Source organism: Poecilia mexicana, unplaced genomic scaffold, assembly GCF_051168715.1.
Source record: "Poecilia mexicana isolate PSO_F unplaced genomic scaffold, ASM5116871v1 scaffold_22, whole genome shotgun sequence".
NCBI lineage: Eukaryota > Metazoa > Chordata > Actinopteri > Cyprinodontiformes > Poeciliidae > Poecilia > Poecilia mexicana.
This window is the reverse complement of record NW_028263391.1, coordinates 11,492,934-11,514,047: the sequence shown is the minus strand read 5'-3', so window position 1 is coordinate 11,514,047 and position 21,114 is coordinate 11,492,934. Positions and strand designations below refer to the sequence as shown.

Sequence of the window (21,114 nt, the reverse complement as noted above, 5' to 3'; positions counted from 1 at the left end):
ATACAAATTTAAGAAGAGGTCTCTCCTCTTTTCATGTGAAATGATGTAGAATTTTCTGCTCAGATATTTACAGTAATAAAGTCCTCATTCACCGTGGTCAAGCTTTTCCAACCGGTTTCGATTTTACTACTTCTCTTCACCTCGTCCATGCAGGGGCCATGTTTACAGTGCAGGTCAGAAGTTTACAGTCACATGTTAATTCAAATACTTATTTTTATTTTTTTGGGGTGCTTTATTTGTTTACTCACAAAGGTGGGCTGAATAAACATTTTAATAAGAATTCAGTTTTCTTTTTCACTAGTCCACACATGGTCAAAATGATTGATTTCATTCGCTAGTGCTATGTAAATAAACTGAAGCGAGCACACAAATTAAAGCTACTGAAAATGTGCTGCCTGGGTTTAAATCTACGGGGACGGGAGTCAAAAAACAACCAGAATTATGCCAGACACCGAACTGGAGCTTAATTAATGACGGACGTTTAGCCAAATGTTAGAGGGCGTCCATGTACATTTGAGTCTGCGATGTAAATGCAGATTCAAAAACATCCACCATAAATTCAAACTTGTTCACCCAATTATTAGACGTTGTTGTATAAATACAAATAAAAGACAATTAAAAATATTTAAAAGTCCAAAACCGATAACCAGCGCTGCAGATTTGATCCTCTGATCCACCCGCTCTAATACTTCAGGTGTTCACAGTTAAAAATATGTCTGTCAAAAGTAAAACACACAGTTGGCATCTTAAAAGCATTCCAGGATGAGTTTCCCAGGACTGTGTCGCTAAAGAACAAAGTAAAACACAAAGTTGCTCTACAAGTCTTGTTTGTCTCCCAAGATAAGATCCTGGAGCTACATTACATTAGTTTAATTTATCCTATAATCTCGTAATGACTAGAGATGCACTGATTGCAGTTTTCTGGCCGATCATCGATCTCTAAAAAGCCAGACTTTGCTGAGCCCAGTTCTGGCAGATACTGATTTTCTTGATAGGCGACACTGTCGGGTGTTATAAGGTTATAATACACCTTTAACTTTATTTCATTGGAAAACACTGAACAACACAAACTCGTCTTAACTGCACATGAGGTAGTGTTCTCAAATAAAATGAAACGTTTAGAGCTTTGCTGTCTAAGCTGTTAAATCAGGTAAATTAAATAAATAGTTTAAATCAGGCCTCCTACTGCAGACATGGAGGGAGATAAGACTGATGGAATGGATCGGCTTCACATGCAAGTATCAACCGATCACATAAAATCAGGAAATCAGGGCCGATCAATCAGTGCACCCCTAGTAACGACAGCTGATTTGTCCATAAAACATATTAAAGAAAAAAAAACACAAAATATTAAAGTTTGATAAAAAATAAAATAAAATGAGGGGGGAAGGTTTCCCATTGGTTGGCATCAGATGAGTGTTTTGTTCCACTGAGCTGCGTTCCTGTTAGATTATGGTGTGTGTGTGTAGAGAGCTACATTTGGATCAAATGAAAACTCAAAACACAGCAGATGCTAATACTGGTATCGTCCTCTCTTCCCTCCATGTCCTCCATAGTCTCCATGTCTGTTGTGTCCTCCTTGGTTCCATCCTCCTCCCTTCCATCCTCCACCGCCTCCCCATCCTCCTCCACCTCCTCTTCCTCCTTGACTCCAGCCGCCGCCGCCGCCTCCTCCTCCTCCTCCGCCACGTCCTCCCCATCCTCCACCTCCATCTTGCCTCTTCTGCCAGGGGGGCATCTCAGGCGGCGGGGCGTCTATCTCGGAGGGACGTCCTCCTCGGTCCGGCACTCTTCCCATCAAAACCTGTTAAGGGAACCAAACGTCTCTGTGAGTATCGCCTGTCGACTTGAAGTATTTTTTATTTTTTTTTATGTGGACCTTGTTGACGGCGCAGGCGGTGTTCGCCCGGCTGGAGCCGCTGCTGGTCTTCACCACGTTGCAGATGTCCTCCCTGGCCGCCAACAGCTCAGCCACGTCCACCGAGGACTGAGGCTTCAGGGAGTGGCGCTTGGGCTGGTAGGCTCTGGCCATGCTGTCCACCTTCACCTGAGCAAACAAGAAGCCCTTAGCGACAAGGCCACGCTCTTTGGCTAGTATTCGGTGAGTAACACCGTGTTTCACGTGCCTTGGCTCTGTCCGACCAGCCAAACGACTGAACGGTGACGTCCAGCCGCTTGATCAGCATCCTGCGGCGACACTCGTACTCCGACGACAGGACTGTGTTGATGCCGTGCAGCTTCTCCTGCGGGGGAGACGCTTCGATGAGATCTGGGCTCGGCGGGAGCGCAAAGCGTACGACTTGGACGTGTTTTACGTACCCACTGCTCGCTGCTCAGAGACTTCTGGAACACTGGAGAACCAACGAAGCCTTTAGGAAGGTCTTGAAGCAAATGTTCCACCTAAGATTAAAGGTTTTCGTATTTAGTATGTTATGACTGCTGATATCTGGGGAAAAACAAACAAACATTTAAACCAAGCAATATTTTATTATTTTGCTCTAAGTTTTTATGAAGTTCCCTGTAAACTGAGTCATACATGTGGTCTTAGTCAAATCTAGAAGTTATTTTTCATATTAAATCGTTTGTTTTCCTTCTAATTGCAGCGATGCCAAGTAGAATCTCACCAAAATCAACAAGTCGTATAAAAATAGAGACGAAACAAATCAGGCAGGCAGCTCAAAATCGGCCGCCTGACCAGCCTCACCTTGTTTTTTACTTGAGAAAAAACCTCCGCTGCCTCTCTTCCTCCAGGCTCCGGCAGCTTCAGCGTCTCGCAGATCGCTGAAAGCTCCCGCTGAACCGGACTCTCATCTTGGCACTTCTCAGAGTCTCTTCTGCCGCTCAGGATTTGAGCCGCCTGAAGCTCGGAGCTCAAAAACACTAAAACAGGGCCATCCTCGTTTTAAACTTCTCCCAATCATCCCTTAAGAAGCTGATTAAAGAGGGCGAACACTCACAGACAAACTTCAGGTGGTCTTTTGTGCTCCGTGTGCTGCCCCGGAGGATCCCTGAAACGGCTCCTTCAAAGGGACAGCACAGCTCTTTCAGCAAACCGCTCATCTCTACCTGCAGGCTGTCCATGTCGTCTGAAGAGAGAAAACCAAGAGTTGGAAAGTTTGAAAAGATGGTAACTTACTAAAATACTTTGCAGTAAGTAAAAATAATAATAATAATAATAATAATAATAATAATAATAATAAAAATTTAGGTAAATTTGTTTAGACTAATATTAAAAGTAGGACTAAACCACAAAGCCTATGAAATTTCAGTATGACATCCTTGATGTTATCAGAGGGGGTATTATGTATTTCCAGGCACACAGTATTATTTTATAGCACAAAAATGTAATTAATAAGGTGCCCTTTAAAAATGTTTTTTTCTTAAGGGGTGTCTAAGAGTCTCTAAACAAATGCCACGTTTTTTCTGATTTTGTGCATTAAATAAATAACGTATCCCTTTCTTTCTTCTTCACAATTGTGACAGACCATTTGTAATGAGGTATAAAGACTTCTGCAGAGCACTGACTGCTTAAAATATGTTATCTTTGAACCTTTAGTTATTTATGGCCGTGACTCACCTGGTCCAGATGTAATGCTCTCCTCCAAGCCACAGAGGGGCTTCAGTCCAGACGCCAACCACCGACAGAGGTCCACATACTCCGGGGACGAAAGGCCTCCGTCTGCCGCTCTTAGCAGCACCTTCTCCTCCAACAGAGGCCCGTCGTAGCTGCGGAGCGTCGCAGACAACCGTGAGGTATAAAACATTCACACAAGTCACACTTATGTCATGTATCCTCAGACCGCAACATTAGTTGTCTTCAGTCCTACCGAGGATCCGACTTGAGCTCATCAGCTAGTCAACATGCTAGCAGCGATTTAGCTTACCCGAGCTGCTCCAAGGAGTCCAAAATGTCACTCTCCATCCCCGAACTGTTGCTTCGTTGGTTGATTAAAACATGGTAATGTTACGGGTGGATCTGTGTCAATATAGACATGATTTGGACCCATTCATTTTCACCATGATGCCCGTGTATCCAAGGAGTTCCTTCAGCTACATAAGCCGGAGTGAAACAATGATGATAAAAGGTTCCGCCACCGGAAAAAAGCATGTATTCACAATAAAAGTAGTAGTTGTTGTAATAATAATAATAATAATAATAATAATAGTTGGACCATAATCATCCTTTATTTAAATGACAGATATTAATTAAACTGATACAGGCCTATGTGAAAAATGAGCTAAGGTCGACTGAGTCATAGAAATGAATGTCTATGAGTTGAGTAGCCTAGAAGTAGCCATAGACATGATACTTCAGTACTTCCGTATTAGACAAAGAAAATAACTAAGAAAAATCAATGCAAATAGGATTATTACAAAATAAAACTTTTAAGTAGAAGTAACATCTTTTCAAATCGCATTCACCATTTTTTGGTGTCACATTATGTCACACAAGTAGAAGTAAAAAAAAAAAGTATAGTGTAGTAAAACTACACCTAAAAGTAAAAATATCCCAAAACTTTATCTAGTAAATTTAACTAGTTTCTACCCACCTCTAACTATGACTACTACTCCTAGACTGAACAGGTGTGACTCTAAGGGGCAAATAGTTTTCTCGTCCTATTCTCAAATTTTCTGCAGTGTAAAATAATGCCATTCCTATCTATCACCTAATCATCAATCATGAAGTTTCATGACGTTGTTGTGCTTTAAATGCCCAGTTTGACCTGCTTAACACACTGGTAGGATATCAGTTGACTTATCACCAGATTGAAGTAGGCCTGGTGTTCCCAAAAGAGGTTCCAATCTCAACTTTAAGAAAACAATGTTTTATACACACTATGAGCAGTTTTTAACCTTTAACAAAGAGCATGAATCCCACTTAATGAAGATGTCCGCTTTAATATGAAATTTTGACTTGCAGTGCATTTATGGTCTTAACTAAACTAAAGCTCCTGTTTTCCTGGTTTTTTGGTTTCTTCAGAGTCCAAAGTAGTTGGAAGCTACAACTCACGACCTCTTTACTAAATCACAGGAATGTCTGCCCACTTCACAGCAAAATGTAAAGGAATACAAAGTGAAATGTTGCTCGTTTTGATCCGTTAAATAATTGGACTTTGGAATTGCAGCATTTGACATGATGTTTGCATGTGTCTCATCTAGAGACAGACTTTGGTAGCATCTCCAGAATTTCTCTGTATTTACCTCCATCATTTTATATGTAGGTCAAAACGTTTTGACCTTACCAGAACACCTACCTCCACGTGTTTGCTGTCTGACTCGTGGCTTTTACCAACATTACTTCTTCCTTCTTTCTGACTTTTTTTTCCCCCCATAAATACCAGATTTCATGGAGAGTATGACTAAAGACCTGTTTATATTCCACAAAAAGAGAGAAATTGTTTCACAGATCTGTAAGAACAAAACATTGTCCTTCTGTTCTTGCAGTAGGTGGGACCTTTGAAGACTTCACAGGAGTTGTGTATTCAGATCTTACAGAATTATTGGATTTTCTTTTGGTGTATTAGAATAAGAGCGTATGCAAAAAAAAAAAAAAAAAACACACAAAAAGGTTAAAATTCACCATTTTATTATGATAATGTTATTTGATATGTCAAATTACAAGTGTATGATGTAACATAAAAACAGTTACAAACATATGTATGCATATTTACATTATATATTTATGAAAAGTAACAAGCTACATCTGTATAAAGAAAATACAACTATGACATGAGTTATTGGTTCTCTAAATTTTACATCAGATACTTGGTATTCTCAAACCTGATAATACCTAGACACGTAGAAACCAATTAAACCAGGATGAGTGACGTTAAACTGTAAGACAGAAACTAGGATGGACGTGAGGCACTTTTTTTTTCTTTTTGAGGTTGTCAGGATGCGAAAGCCAATGGCACTAGGAAAACTGAGAATGAAACACAAATGCTCGGAAAATATGCACTGAGAAAGAACCAAAGGGAAAAAAAAAAAAAAAAAAACAGGCAGTGTTTACAGAATAGTTAAGAGTAGTACCACTTATACTGCAAGTTCTTAAAAAACACAAATGTCTTCCACTATTTAGAACTAATCACAAATGTTACATCAAGCGCTGTAAGATGAAAAGGGTGGAGGAGGGGGGGGAGGGAGGGAATAAAAAGCTTACACATCATCAGTGCACCAAAGCATCGGAGAATTGAAACAGAACCACTCCACTGCTGTGTAAAGTAATCTTTTCTTTAAACAAAACACTGAAGAGAAAACAGGTTTATATAGCTTCTTTGTTTTTTTTTTTGTTGTTGTTTTTTTGTTTTTTTTTTAATCTACACAATGTCAAGAATGTACACCTGTATGCATTCCCAAAGATATGCACAATTTCCAAGATCGAAAGAGGATAAAAGACTAGCAGCAAAGTGGTTAAAACTGAAGTCTTAGATAATGCAGGTCAAAAAAAAAAAAAAAAAAAAATTAAAAATTAATATATATATATAAATATATATTAAAGCGGACAGACACATGTTGCATATATATTACAGTACAAGACAGGAAGTTGCACTGCGCTGGTTAATGCAGAATGAGAAGGGTTATTTCAGCATTCTCTACACTTTTTTTTTTTCCTTTTTTTTTTTTCTGTATAAATGCACGTCTGTTTTGTTTTGCTTCTCAGCCAGCAAGTTTTAATCAGGTGCATCAAACCTCAGTCAACCCGATTACGATGGGAGAATAATGACAAGCAACCAAACGTTTGGTTAACACACCAACTCCCTCTGCACGCAAACACGCGCACACACACGCACAAGAACGCACATATACAGGCAACACGCGCGCACACAGAGCAATCAAACGTTTAAAAGTGACGGCTGTTATATGCTGTTGGAGACTTAGGCTTAACAGTCATTCATAGCTGATTTCTCTGTCAACACAGTAAAATTAGTGATTGTATCTAGCAGCTTTATATGTGTATTTATATATATATTTATATATATTTATTTAGCAAACTTTAGAAACAAGTGGACACCCGCTACTGTACTAGCCTTCCTTCTACCGTACAAAACTAGAGAGAGACTCTATTAGAAGCTCAATAGTCGTATCCATCACAAAGCCCTCTACTTTTCAATGTGAAATAATACTAAAAGGTGATCTATGTACAGACTGCTGTCATTAGAAGCTACGGTATAGGCTGACAGCGACGATAAATACAGCTCTATCTTTATAGACTCCAAAGAAAAGAAGCTGGGATTATTGTCAGTACTTAAATATAGTGTTAGGTATTTACAGGCGCTTAGTTTGGTACCAGGGGTCGGGGCCGCTAACCTATCGCCAGCGTCCCCGTCCCGTTACTGACTCAAGTCTGCAGAGACGACAGTGTTTTTTTGTTTTTTTTTTGAGCTTGTTAAGAGTTTGCATAGAAAGTAAAGGGAGCATCGGTCGGCGTGGAAGCGGGTGAGGAGAGTGGACTGAACTCGAGTCCAGACCGGAGCGAGCCGTTGGGGCCGTCAGGGTCAGGAGGTGAAAAGATGTCTGCCTCGTTCGCTGGGTGGGGATGGATTAAACCTGACTTCTTAAAAATTGAAGATTAAGAAAGTTGGCATTGATGGGGGGAATCAGAAATATGCATCGAAACTGAGCTGGTACTCCTTTAATAGTTAAAATATTGAAGGTAAAAACGCAGCTTGTTAAGAGAACCTAAAACGAGTACTTTAATATTTATTTACTTCCTGGATTGACTGTAGTCCTTAAGTGTAGATGAAATAATCAAAGATAGTGCAACCGGCGACTCTGGTTCTGTCCAGCGACGTCCCGATTCACCTAACACAACATCCTGAACCTGCCCAGAGGCAGCTTTTAATATTATTATTATCGTGCTCGTCTGTGTGTAGAAATCAGAAAATGCAGTCTGGCAAGGCGTGACACAGGGAAAGAATTTAAATAAAGCAGAAACACCTCATTGAGTCTTTTCCTGGCAATTTAACATAAATAAAAAGAAAACACACAATCGCTGCAAATATTTTCTTTAGATGCTGGACAGAACCAGGGAGCCGCCATCCATCCAGCTTCCCTTCCTTCATCCGCCTTTTAGTCCAGCAGACAAAACCTGCCTTAAGTTCTGAATCGAACCCTAATCCAGCCGTCAGTGGGGCAATTAAGACCCAACTGTACATATGAAGAGATATGCACGTGCACTCGCAAAAAATACCTCTGCGCTCCCAAAAGCAATGCATTCATTCATTCAGGGCCTGTTCAGAGATGACACATGAATGGAGAACGTCTGACACGCTACGGGAAAGGACAGAACACAAAAAACAGATTCAAAGGACAAACAGAAATTTGGAGCCGGTGCTGCAACCAAAGCTTGGAGAGCAGTGCTTTAACGAGGGGTTTCCCTCCCCTTACCCTCCCTCCACAGTCCAATCTGAGTGTTAAATTAACCTGTAAACTTGATCCAATATCTAATAGTTTCTCAATCGGAGAATATCCTAAATTTAAGTGCCTCGTAATTTAAACCAAGGAGCTCCTGCTCCTTTGTTCACCAACGTAAAAACTTGCTGGTTGAGCAACATTTCAACCTTTTAATTTAAAACTAATTACAAACGTGAGCAAGAAGAAAATGAAGTGAGACGATAAAAATCATAAATTCTCTACAGTTGTACATACGAGGGCTCCGAAGTGTCCGTGGAGTAGGTTCTAATGGGATGAGACGGGTCAGTAGGGTTCTGTGTGCCTCGTCCGAGGTGGAGACCGAAAAAGCTGTTTCAGGGACCATTTTACCGCTTCTCATTGTGGGGAAAAAAACCCCTAAAAAAATAGCTTAAATCTGGAATGCAATCAAATTCAATAAATAACCTCGGGTCAGGAAATCCGTACCGACAGAATGAAGCTCTGACTGTTTGATTTGTGGCTGCAAAACTTTAAAGTGTTACGCTAAAAGATGGGGGGGGGGGGGGGGGATGACACGCCACGAGAACCTCTGAAGGTCACCTTTACTTTGAGGGGATAAATACCATTTAGTGCACTTTTTTTTGCTGGCTAGTAATTACATCGTCTGCAAATCCTTGAACCATGAAGGAAAGGCCACTGTTTCCCAAACTGCAAATCCACAAAAAAAAGCAAGAACACATCCCTTTTAGCACACTCAAACAGCAAGTACTTAGTTTCTTTTTTTGTTTGTCCTCGACGTGAAACGGTTGAAGTTGTTGCCGTCTTTACAAAATTCGTTTTTCCTTCATAGAGTTGCATGTTGTGGCCCGACTGTCAATTTATGAGGGTGAATGTCAAAGAGCTGTGTGTGTGTGTGTGTCTGTGTGAGTGCGTAGTAAGATCTGGTAGTCTGTTGATCGTGACGTCTCCTCCGTCTCAGCCTCAGGCTCCTGTACCTAACGTGTTGCTCAGAGCTCCCACAAAGCATCGTGGTTTGTCCTCCGCCGCTGCTCGTCGGCGACAAACGCAAACTGAAATCTCCGAAAGCCCTCAGAGCTGGGGATCAACGACGCATCACCCCTTCTGAGAGAGGAATGAAAAAAGGATGCCGGCTAGTAAATTTCCGCTTGTATCCACTGCCTTTTTTAAGCTAGCTTTGAGGGTGTCCCAGAGTCCGCTGTGTGTGGAGGTTGGGTGGGGGCGTGAGGGTCCGGCTCAACCCGCGGCCTTGTGCTTGCCCCCGCAGCAGTGGCAGGCCTCGCCGCAGTGGTGGCAGGCGCGCAGAGGCAGGTAGCAGCACATGCAGGGCGCGATGAAGGACAGCGCCAGCAGCGCCAGCCAGCGCAGGCAGAACTGCTCGTCGGACGTGTCGCACGAGCACGGGTCCGAGAAGTCCCCCTCCGAGTCGGACATGCAGTGGTACAGCATGCTCTCGGCGCACAGCATGCAGCTGACTTTGTAGATGCACTGCTTGATCGGGTCGGGCGCATCCTGGCACTGCCCCCGCCAGTTGTCCTCGTGGTTGAACATCTCCCGACAGTAAATGCAGCGCGAGCGCTCGCTGTCCTCCCGCCGCCGCCGGCCCTTCGGCTTGGCGAGGGGCGAGGGCTGAGTCTTGATGGCGGGGTCCTTGCCCAGGCCCAGCCCGAGGCCCGACCCAATGCCCATGCCGGGTCCGGAGAGGCAGTCGCTGCCGGGGCCGTCGAAGAAATACTCGCACTTCTTACTGTCCAGTTTGTGAAACGAGGCGGGGAAGTCCATGTCCTCTCGGTCGGCCTCGTGCCTGCTCATGACCGGGTGGCGGTAGTCCTCGTAGCCTCGGATGAGGACGTCCTTCCGCGGGTTGATGCGGACGATCTCCTCCTCGTCCACGCGGAAGCTGACTCGGCGAGTCGACTTGAAGGGAAACAAAAGAGGAAAGTTCAGTTAGTTGGATTACTGAAGTCAAATATAAAACTCAGTTATGTTCAGTGACATAACTGAGTTTTATTTATTTATTGTATCATTTATTAAATATAATTTCAATATCATTAATAAATATCATTTATTGATATAGATTTCTAATTATAAAACGCTGATGTATTGTCACAATAAACTCCAATTAATGATGTTTAAAAACTTCTAAAACTGTCCATATTGTTGGGATTGTGTGTCGTTATCACAATACTACCACATAACATTGCGGTACAATTTCAAGTCCATATCGCTCTCAGCCACTCTCACTTAAATATTTCAGATTAAACTCTTCGCACTGAACGCCCTATGTGAAAGCGTGTTATCCCTCCTTGTCAAATAAAGAACCATCTGTACTTTCACTTGCCACACCTAATCCAGATTACTATCCAACCTGTAGGATCAAGAAATCAATTAAATAGAACCAGTTTTGTCATTATGAAGCAGAATAAAAGACTCATCAAGTCCAGATCCGAGGAGATTCATGAGAAACAAAGTCTTTTTTTTCCTTTTTTTTAAGGCTTTGGGATTTCAGATATCCACAAACAAAATAGTGGTGAGTGGGAAACGAGAGGAGGACTGTGGCTGAGAGAATGCACTGACAACGTAACGGGAAAACCTTGAATCATCATCTGAAGCTCTGCGGGTCCTACCTGCCTCAGGGTCATGATTCAACAATATGAAAAATGATCATGACCCAAAAGACTTGGGGAAAATACTCAGTGAACCTTTTGGAAGAACATCATCATACCAACAATCAAACACGGTGGTGGTAGTGTGATGCTCTGGGGCTGTTTGGGCTAGCCTTAATCTCACAACAATCCAAAATTTACCAGCAAGTCCAAAACTGAGTGGGTAAAAATAAATTGGAATGGCGTAGTTAAAGCCTTATCTAAATATAACGGAGATGGCGTGATGCGACCCTTAAACAGGCCTTACAAACTGGAAACCCCTCCAACTAAACTAAATAATTCCTCTGTAGCATTGTGACGGACTAATTACCAGCTTTTGGTAATGCTAAATGACGTCCTATGTGTCTGATATCGAAGCTGTAGTTGTTACAAACGTGAATTTAATTCCAACAGGCGGCTTTCAGCAGCTCCAGCAGAGACCCACCTGGGGAGGCAGGTACCGGCGGTTGTCATCGAATGGCTGGGGGGGCACGTAGCAGCCCCTGAATGGCTCGGCGGACACAACGTTGCTGAGAGGAGAGAAGGGCTCTCTGATTGGCGTACAGATTGAGGGAGGATCATCGCACACCTGGAAACGGAAGAAATTAGGTAAGAATCCAACGTGGAAACTACAAAACTAAACATGTGAACCGTTGCAGTGTTGGCCTCCAGTTACGGTACCAGAGGATGTCAGCAGTACAATGATGCATTTGAAAGCCTGCTGTGCCAGAAAAAGGCTGCAGGACAAGAAGAGTTGATAGCTTTGCTACAGCGCCCCCTGCTGTTATTCAGCCAGGGCACACGGGTGTGAAAAGACTCAATTAATCCAACCTTTTATTTAAATTACATGACGAAAATCAGTAGTACCACTATAGGTGGCACCCTTTAAGTTTCCACAATATGAGTGGGACTCATGTATTTTTTTTTTAATTTATGCTTCACTTTCTTTATGTTGCTTTAATCAGTGATCCACAACTCTGTTTCCATGGGTTATAACGGTGTTTCCTGGTCACTGGGAGGCACAAGGACCCACTTTTTTTTTTAGACTTTTTCCACAACTGCAAAGTGTTGAGTACGGCGGAGGATCCGTGGGGGCTTTGGGCCTGTTGTCATTGAAAAGGCACAAAAAAACTTCTCACTCTTTGAGATGCGGTACTGGGTTTTATATTAAATTAAAAAAAAAAAAAACTGGTGGCTTCTTCCACCAAAACAAACTGCTTAGACACAAAATCAACCTTCTTCCATGATCGTCTCAAAAACCGCTCTCAAATTAAAAGGCTGAATTTTTGCAAGACCGAGTGTGAGGTCAGGCTTCGCTTTAAACGTATCGACATCGGAAGGACGCCTGAGATACATTCAAAGACGTCAATCTGGACTCTGCTAATTTAAAATAAAAAAAATTGCTGCGTCCCAAACGTTTGACATCCTCTAATTCCTACTTTATCATTTCGCAGTCAGAGGCACTAACGGTCACTTTTGATGACCAAAACAACTTTTGACTCAAGATGCGTAGGCTTGTTCATGTGTGTGCGCATAAAAGCGTTCCACTTTAACCACCAGGGGGCATCCTGCACCCACGCTTCACCAAATGACGGTGCTGTGTGGTGATGACTCAAGGCCCTTCTGTTACAAGAACTCAAAGTTCCCATTAGGCTTGCATGTGTTCCCACAAACAATCACACACGCACGCGCGCGCGCACACACACACACACACACACACACATATACAAAAATGGCTCTTGAAAGAAGTGAAGTCAGCAATGAAAGTAAATCTTCCTTTTACCTTGTGCTGACTGATCTCATGAGGAAAATTCACTGTCGAAATCAGGCAGGATTAGAGGATCTATAAATAGCATTCCGGCGTGGATGCAGAAGCTAAATATTCTCACGCCGTTACATGAGGGAGTATTTTGGAATAAAGCAGGCCCGTTTTGAGGGCAAACGAGAGAAAAATGATCAGTGACTCCCTTATACGCTCTGATATTCTGTGCATCACCGGGGCAGAGATTTTCCAGCTTGTTCTAGCTCAGGTAAAACACACATCCTGACAACTTTGATCCAACCTTATCCGAGCATTACACACACCAGCTTGAAGTCCCTGTTTTCCCACACACATCCCGACCTCACAAGGCAAGGTTAGTCCTCCTCTCTCCTGCCTCCCTCCCTCCCTCTGCATGTGGAGGAGGCGGCTGGCTCCGGTTAGTCAGAGCTGTGTGTAAAGTAGCCCATGCCAGTGCTTTAACGCGCAGCGGAAATCTGGTTTGCTCCTAGCTGCTGCTACAGTAATTACTGTCCTGTGGTTGCTAAGAGATGCTTCCTTTAACTCCTTTCCCCCCTCTGCCTCACTTCTACTCCCCCCTTTTTCAGGCTGCAAGCACATGGTGGAGTGTATGCACTCTTTTTTTTTTTTTTTTTGCCAAACACACAGAAGAGTGCGATAGCATCCACCGTGTCTGCATGGGAATGCGAGGAACAGGAGACAGAGGAAGACGGAGAGGAGAAAGAACAGAGCAGGAAAAAATGAGATTGCGCCGTGTGTGTTTCTGCGTGCGTGCGTGCGTGTGTGTGTGTGTTAGAGCCGGAGAAACAGAGAGAGCACGAGAGGCCAAGAGTCTGCAGAGGGAATGTCATAAACTAGCTCCAGCTGGGGAAATGCAGCACAGAGCCTGAAAAGCCAAATGACAGCTGTGTGTGTGTGAGAGCGAAAGAAAAAGAGAGAGAGAGAGAAAGGGGGAAAGGAACGAGAGCAACCAGTGGAGTGGTGGAGGTGGAGGGAGTTGAGGGTGAGGGGGGGGTGAAATGGGAAACAGACTTGGGCTTCCTTTTAAAGCGCTTGCCTAAGCCCCGCCATTCAAAGGCATGCGTGGGGGCCGACCTGAGGCTGATCTGACCCTGGAGATGCGGCGGGCTGCTGGGGGCCGGGGAGGAGGGAGGGAAGGAGGGGGCAACAGGGCTGCGCACCAACATCAGGGACACTTCCGCTCTCACTGGACTGGGAGGCCCGTGGAAGAGCGTCAGCATACTGAAACGCTTACTAGCTCTCTGCAGCGCAACCTTCACTTTAAACTCCAGAGGCGGCTTGAGTCTTTGCTTCTTCCTGGGGAGTTAGGGAACCAGTTACTACTCTCAAATATAGTAGAAAGGAGCCTTTTGTTGTTATTGTTGTTGGTGAGAATTAAGAATCATCTCCTCTGCCTTAAAGGACTCTGCAATATTCAGGTGAAATTGAGGGGCATTGCATCTCAAGTCTTTACATGTAGCTATGTTGTTTGTGAAGTCCATACCTAAAATATGCCTAACTTCCTTTTCTGTTTTGTTGTTTCTGTCATTAAAATTGTGTTGTCAGTCAGCTGAACCTGTTAAACAGCTCCGGTGTAGAAATGGGCCTGATTTGATCCAATGTTGGTATCAACATGACACTCTTCAATCAGGGCAACAGACCCAGAAATGATGCTGCCGTGTTTTTGCAGCGCAGGAAGTTTAAGCAACAATACCAACTGCACACTTAATTAACAAAATATAAAAATTAAAATCTCTTAAAATTTACATAAACTCACATAAAAGGAGAGGGAAAACATTTGTCACTCGTGTGTCAGCAATAATAACGGAGGAGCGACCAGGAGCTTCGGCAAACATTTCGCGGTTAACAGGAAGTTTCTTTTTTTTTGTACTTTCACACATCAAACTCTTTTTCTAAACTATTTGACATGAAATATGTAGAACCTGCAAAAGACTTTGAAAAAAGGTAGGAATGTTTACAATCTAAATACTACCCAGTGAATGCTTTTACAGTTGACTAAGCTAACTATGCTAACAGAAAATGTCAAAAAACAAAACAAAGACACCCGCAGCTTCAAACGTGTCGCCATCATATATTTTTGCAGCTGCTGTTGAGTATTTACACGTTTTAACATAGACTAGTGCTCACCGTGGGTCAACGCCACATTTACAACTAGGCAACTACTGTGTAGCACTACGGCAGATCTAGGTTTTGATATCAGATGAAGCTTTAGCTCAATGCGTACCGAGGCTAAGATACCAAGATTAGCCGAAGAGACGGGCAGTCAGAAGCAGGAGACATGAACAAACGCAAGATGGCGACTTTATGTGGAGAGTTTATCACCTGGGTTCACCATCACGCTTCAACATCATGATGAGGGAATTATTCTTCATCAAAATTCCTACCGACGTCTGAGCTTTGCCCACTTCATGTCCAAGAGATGAACTGGAGTTGATTTTTATCACTGCACGTCGTGTTTTTTTTTTGTTTTTTTTGGACAACATATTGTAAACGTTATATGAAACCAGAAGATAAGCAAAGCTTTATATTTGGAAAGCACCGTTCCGTGTAAAGATTAGAATTTGAGAATTACAGTCAGATATCTATTCCAAAAGAAGTTTTTTTTTTTTTTTTAGGCTATTAGAAAAGTTTACTTAGATGTCCCGTCACAGCTCCCAGAAAACTGGAAAAAAAAAAAAAAAAAAAAATTCAATAAATTAATAAATAATTATTGAAAATGTCACTTCATCTTTTATCCACTCAGGTTTTCTGCAGCGATTCTCTGCTGTAAAAAAAAAAAAACAACAACAAAAAGAAAGCAGAGGGTCTGCTCTGTGACGGAGGCTGTAAACGACAAGTGACCAACAAACTGTCTGCGTACCAAAGCGATAAGAGAAAACTTCCTGCCAGAGCCAAATTAGATGGGAGTTTTCCTGTGCTGGTAAACGGGGCGAGGGGGAAAGAGAGACACTTTACTCCAAGCTGACGGAAGGACTAGGACTGTTGTGGTACTGCATGATTCCTGGCAGTGGGCTGTCACAGCTGAGCAGGCTTATTGTGCAACCACTTTATGGGTAAAATATGTAACATGTGCATACTGTCTGTCTGTGTGTGTGAGAGTGTGTGTGTGTTTTGAGAGAGGAAGAATGTGGTAAGCTTGTGAAGGGCATGCATGTGGGAGCTTGGCCTCAGTGGGCAGGATGTGGGTGGAATGGACCATCTTCGATACATTTCCAAGCACACATGTGGAACAATGCAAGGCTACGAGGAAAACCTATTCACTTCATCAGAAATATGTGAAGCTAATCAATCAATACATAAGATTAATGGTTACGTCATCTAATGAGCCACTGTTGCCTGCTTAATGACAGCGAGGCTTGAAGTTCTTCTGGACTCCAGAGCAGCCGGTTTAGAAGTGCCCTGATGAACGTGACGTGACGGCGAGGAAGTGATCGCAGCAGCGGCATCACTTGAAACTGCTAATGTCACACCTTATTGGACGGTGGCAATCGCTGGTTCTCTGACTGCAGCGCTCGCCTCGGGTTCACTTCTCTTTCTCTGTAGCCCGGGCCTCCGACTGCAACATTCAGGTGCCAAATCACCATGGTGATACCCTCGGTGGCTCACTGAACCCCATGAACACAACCCGCCCCACCACCACCCTCCAATTCTACCAGTTTCGAAGTGCAACCCCCCTGCTGCCTGGCAACAGTGGTGCCATTGGATTTCCTGTATGTTTGGGCTGATTCCTTAAAGAGGAACTTTATCGCAAGAGCAGAAACAGAGCGTCGCCTCTTCTCTATACTCTCCCGCTCCATTTTATGAAAACTTTGATGCATCTGGGCAGATTCAGAGGAAATGACAACCTTTTTAGGAATAAACAAAATGCCAACAGCGGGGTGGACTGGCACCAGAATTTCTGTTAGAGGGTAACGAAACATGACCATAACGAACGCTTGTTTCAAAAGCATAATCAGAAATATCTGATTCCATACAGTATAGGGATGAAACAATCGGATTAATTGCAACTTAGTAGTCGATTAATTGCTAACTGGAGTACACAGGTTTCTGGTAGAACACCTCAAAATGCATAGTTTTAGCTTCAACTGGTTCAAAATCTATAATTAAAAAAACACCCATCATCTCCTGTTAAACACCTTTTGCTATCCAATTATTAATTGGTTAAATGAAAGAAATATCTGTTCATCTTTAGACTGACGTATCTGTTCCACCTCGTACGAACAGGTCACTGATATTCAAAAAAATGTTTGTTTGCTTGAACAGTATGCTTGCTGCTTCTTTATGCTAGAACTACTCATTGACAGTCAATCGCCACATTACAGAGGCTGACCTGGTTTTAGATTTGTATCAAGGAGTCGTAATACTTTACATTAAAGGGTTGGTCACAAGGCACCACTCATGATGTCTGCTAAAGCTTTGGGTTTGTTTTGCAGTGCGTATCAGTTTCTAGCCATGATCAGTCTCCTTTTTATAAAGTAAAAACACAATGTGAGAGTCTTAATTATACTGAAGGGTCTGTAACTCACCGGTAGTCCATCCTCAGGAGTGTCCCCTTCACCAAACGGACTAGACACTGGAAAAGAAGAAGGGCACATGAGAAATGTTTGACCTGAGCATTTCACATAATCTAAAAACAGTACTTGTGTAAAAAAAATAAAATAAATAATAATAATAAAAAAAATAAAATAAAAAAAAAAAAATATATATATATATATATATATATATATATATATATATATATATATATATATATATCTGAATACTAGCATTGGCAAACATAGTTTTAAAACTTCGCCACTAGAGGGCAAAGACTCAAAATAATCAAGAGTCCTGCCCATCATCTTCCTCCAACCAAAACACAACATTTCAAGCAAACACTATCAAACATTCGACTGAATTCTCAGCAAACCGATCTTTCATTTTTCTGCTTCACCATTAATGTTTAAAGTCTACTCTGCTGAGCACGCCAGAAGTTTTATAACAACGGATCCTTGTCAGGCCAGAAAAGGTCAAGGCTTCTGGTTTCCTTTGCCTGTCGCCTAATGGGGAAATGAAAGCTGCTTTGTGTTAGTGGGTGGGGGGGAGAGGGAACACAGAAGTTAATGAAATATGCAGGAGGCAGAATAATGTGACCCCAAAATGCCGTGAACCATTTTTATATCCAAATTAATTGATGATAGGAGTCAGAAAGCCAATCTTTTAGATGAACTTTTGAGAAATTAGGAAAACAATGTGATCTTCATTTCATGTAGTAAATAACTTTAAGAAAGTTAGTACTTTGCAAAGAAATTAGTTAATGTAACATATTTCTGTGTTACATAATATGTAATACTTTCAAATGACAATCGTCATTTCCTGAGTGAAACTGAAAAACATAATATTGTGAAATTACAAATAATAATGATAAAAATAAGCTTCTTTTTTTTTACAACACAAAAGATAAAAAAATAAATTTAAAGAAAGAAATATTGATTTGTGGACATATTTTATTCATAAATAAAGTCTAAAAACTACTGGCCCTTTTTTAAAACAATGACTTGTTTTAAAGTGGCAATACATGCAGCTGAAACCCAATATTTAAATCATTTTTCTTACTGTCTCAACTTTTTTTTTTTAAACAAACAATTCCTTATTGTTTAGTAGAATTAGCTCTTTTTCCTATAAATGTAATGATGGCCAAACACAGAACCCCTGACCTTCCCAAACAGCATGAAGTCAGGAGTACATGCACGTTTGAACAGATCGCCATTGCACCTTCAGGCATTTGGAAATTGTACCCAGCCAGATTTGTGGCAGTCAATAGTCCTTTTCCTGGTTCTCATTATTCTGATATTTAGCAAATCTAAATTATTCTGGTAATCCCTGCTGACTTAAAACAGGAAAAGTTCAGTCATATTGAACGTCAGAAAAGACAGGGGAAAAAAAAGCTGTTACGGTGTGTGTAGATGTCTGATTTAAACATGAAGTTTAATTTGCCTCTAAAGTAAAGTAATATATTCATAAGCTTCAATAGTACAAGACGGAAACATTTCGCAGGGTAGAATATTTCTATGTAAATCCATTTGTTTAAACTGGGCCTTTCCCCTCTGTACTGTCCAGTAAACGTCACATTCAGCTGTACCTTGGAAGTGGGAAGCTGTAACTACAAATCAAGCCAGTTTCGACCACAAGATAAACAAACACGCTTCTGTTTGCTCTGTAAATTGCTCTTTGGGAAAAAAAAAAATCATCTGAGTTACTGATCAGGAAATCAAACTTCCTGTGGTGTGGATATTTGGTCACTAAGCTCTCCCAGCTGGCAGCGAAGGCAGCACAATGTCAGCAAAGTCTTAAGGCAAAATCAGTGACATTTGCCAACACACGATAAATCTTTATTAGATCTTTTTAAAAAATAAAATAATAATAAAACAGGAAAACATGATTGGAAAATCAGGGAAACCTTGGACCGTTCCCACTGGAACATTGTGCCTTTCCCCCACAATATTCCAGAGAAAGTTGTTTTACTGTACCACTGGCACCAAGTGAATCTTATAAAACACTGTCTCATTTAATTAAAATCAATTAATTACATGCCTAATTTAAAGCAGCGTCAGTCAGTTGGCTGTGCTTGGGATGAGAACAGGGAAACATGATAATATCGTCTCTGTCAGGAGAAAACATTTTACTGGGCCTGTGTGAGACGCCGTCTGTCTGTCAGTCGCTCTGTCCGTCCATCTCTGAGTCACATGGAGGAAGGCTTTGTGTGTGTGTGTGTGTGTGTGTGTGTGTGTGTGTGTGTGTGTGTGTGTGTGTGTGTGTCTGCGTGCATTGCTCTGCTTCCAAGAGAAAGAGGCCTCTTGCAGCACGACTCTGGCAGTGCTGGGCTGCGAAGCTGCCTGAGCCATGTGCTCGCCGTTGCCTTGGCAACAGCAGACTGCAAGACTGATATGCACACGTGCGCACACACGCGCAGGCAAAAACATATTCGCTCCTGCTGCACACACACACACACGCATACTTGTATTAGGTGAAACGTGAGGACCATTTTTAGCGAGTGACTAGGTGGTTACGCGTGGGGACTCAACTTTCTAAATGAGCTAAAGACTCCATTTTAGGTTTGGATTTTTTTTAGGGACATTGGAACATGAAATATCATCTTTAACATAAAAATTTATAAAGTTTAGAAAATCAAAAATCTGTCAGGTTTTGGGTGCACGTGGGGACTTGTCCTTCACCAACTACCACCAGGTGGCACTGTGTAATTTTTGTGAACACAGTTTGTTAAATATGAGCAATCCTAGTTGTTTTAAGTCAATAAACTGCATTATATTAGATTTGTTTTTGTTTAATGTTATTTTAAGTTCCTGGTAACCTGCTTAAAGCCAACCATCAATATTGGACTGCATTTTCAGGTTGTATGTGAACCATTTTATTACACAATTTCCAGATATACGTAGTACAATTCAACATGGATATACATATATGAAATGGATTCATTGATTTGCATCCATAAACATTAACATACACACTTCCTCTTCTATGAAAGTATGCATACATACTTGGATTACAAAACTTGACTGCAGCTGTCTCAGAACTTCAAAACTGGCAGAAACTTCAAACAGATCCAGATACCAAAAAAGTCAACGCTTACCTTCTTTTGAAAGTCTCTCGTTTTAACGCATCTATGCGATTTTTCACATAGAATTTAACCCCTTGCCATGTCCTGTCCTTGAGGGCCACTGGTGAGGTTTCAATGCACTTCATACAGTCATGGCCAAAAGTTTTGAGAATGATTCAAATGTTAATTTTTACAAAGTCTACTGCTTCAGTTTTTATAATGGCAATTTGCATGTACTCCAGAATGTTATAAAGAGTGATCAGCTTAACAGCAATATTTGATTTTGGGTCCATGGCCTGGAAACTCCCCAGATCTTAATCCCATTGAAAACTTGTGGTCAATCATCAAGAGATGGGTGGACAAACAAAAACCTAGCAATTCTGACAAAATGCAAGCATTGATTGTGCAAGAATGGACTGCTATCAGTCAGGATTTAGTCCAGAAGTTGATTGAGAGCATGCCAGGGAGAATTGCAGAGGTTCTGAAGAAGAGGGGTCAACACTGCAAATACTAACTTGCTGCATTAACTCATTCTGTCAGTAAAAGCTTTTGTTACTCATAATATGATTGCAATTGTATTTCTGTATGTGATGAAAACATCTGACACATGAAAACCAGAGGGCAACAGTTAATGTGAAAATATAATATTTGTGTCATTCTCAAAACTTTTGGCCATGACT

The 21,114-nt window shown here is 41.8% G+C and overlaps 2 protein-coding genes across 2 annotated transcripts in view; both read right to left on the bottom strand.

The window, feature by feature from the left end:
- Positions 1-208: 208 nt before the first annotated feature.
- Positions 209-4,071, bottom strand: tslig3b (tRNA splicing ligase complex subunit 3B). The gene is made up of 8 exons (XM_014995746.2): positions 3,885-4,071; positions 3,578-3,726; positions 2,958-3,086; positions 2,705-2,880; positions 2,320-2,400; positions 2,127-2,243; positions 1,880-2,047; positions 209-1,804 (listed from the first exon to the last, which is right to left on the bottom strand). Exons 1-8 carry the CDS (start codon positions 3,920-3,922, stop codon positions 1,514-1,516), a joined length of 1,149 nt encoding a protein of 382 aa, XP_014851232.2. The 5' UTR covers positions 3,923-4,071; the 3' UTR covers positions 209-1,513.
- A 1,499-nt stretch (positions 4,072-5,570) lies between these two features.
- The window catches only part of spred1 (sprouty related EVH1 domain containing 1), a 53,966-nt gene continuing 38,422 nt past the window's right edge, over positions 5,571-21,114 (bottom strand). The window contains exons 4-6 of the mRNA XM_014995745.2: positions 17,364-17,410; positions 11,482-11,625; positions 5,571-10,308 (exon numbers count right to left, since the gene is read on the bottom strand). Coding sequence (XP_014851231.2) covers positions 9,628-10,308; positions 11,482-11,625; positions 17,364-17,410 — 872 coding nt within the window. The 3' untranslated portion in view covers positions 5,571-9,627. The remainder of the gene's footprint in view (positions 10,309-11,481; positions 11,626-17,363; positions 17,411-21,114) is intronic.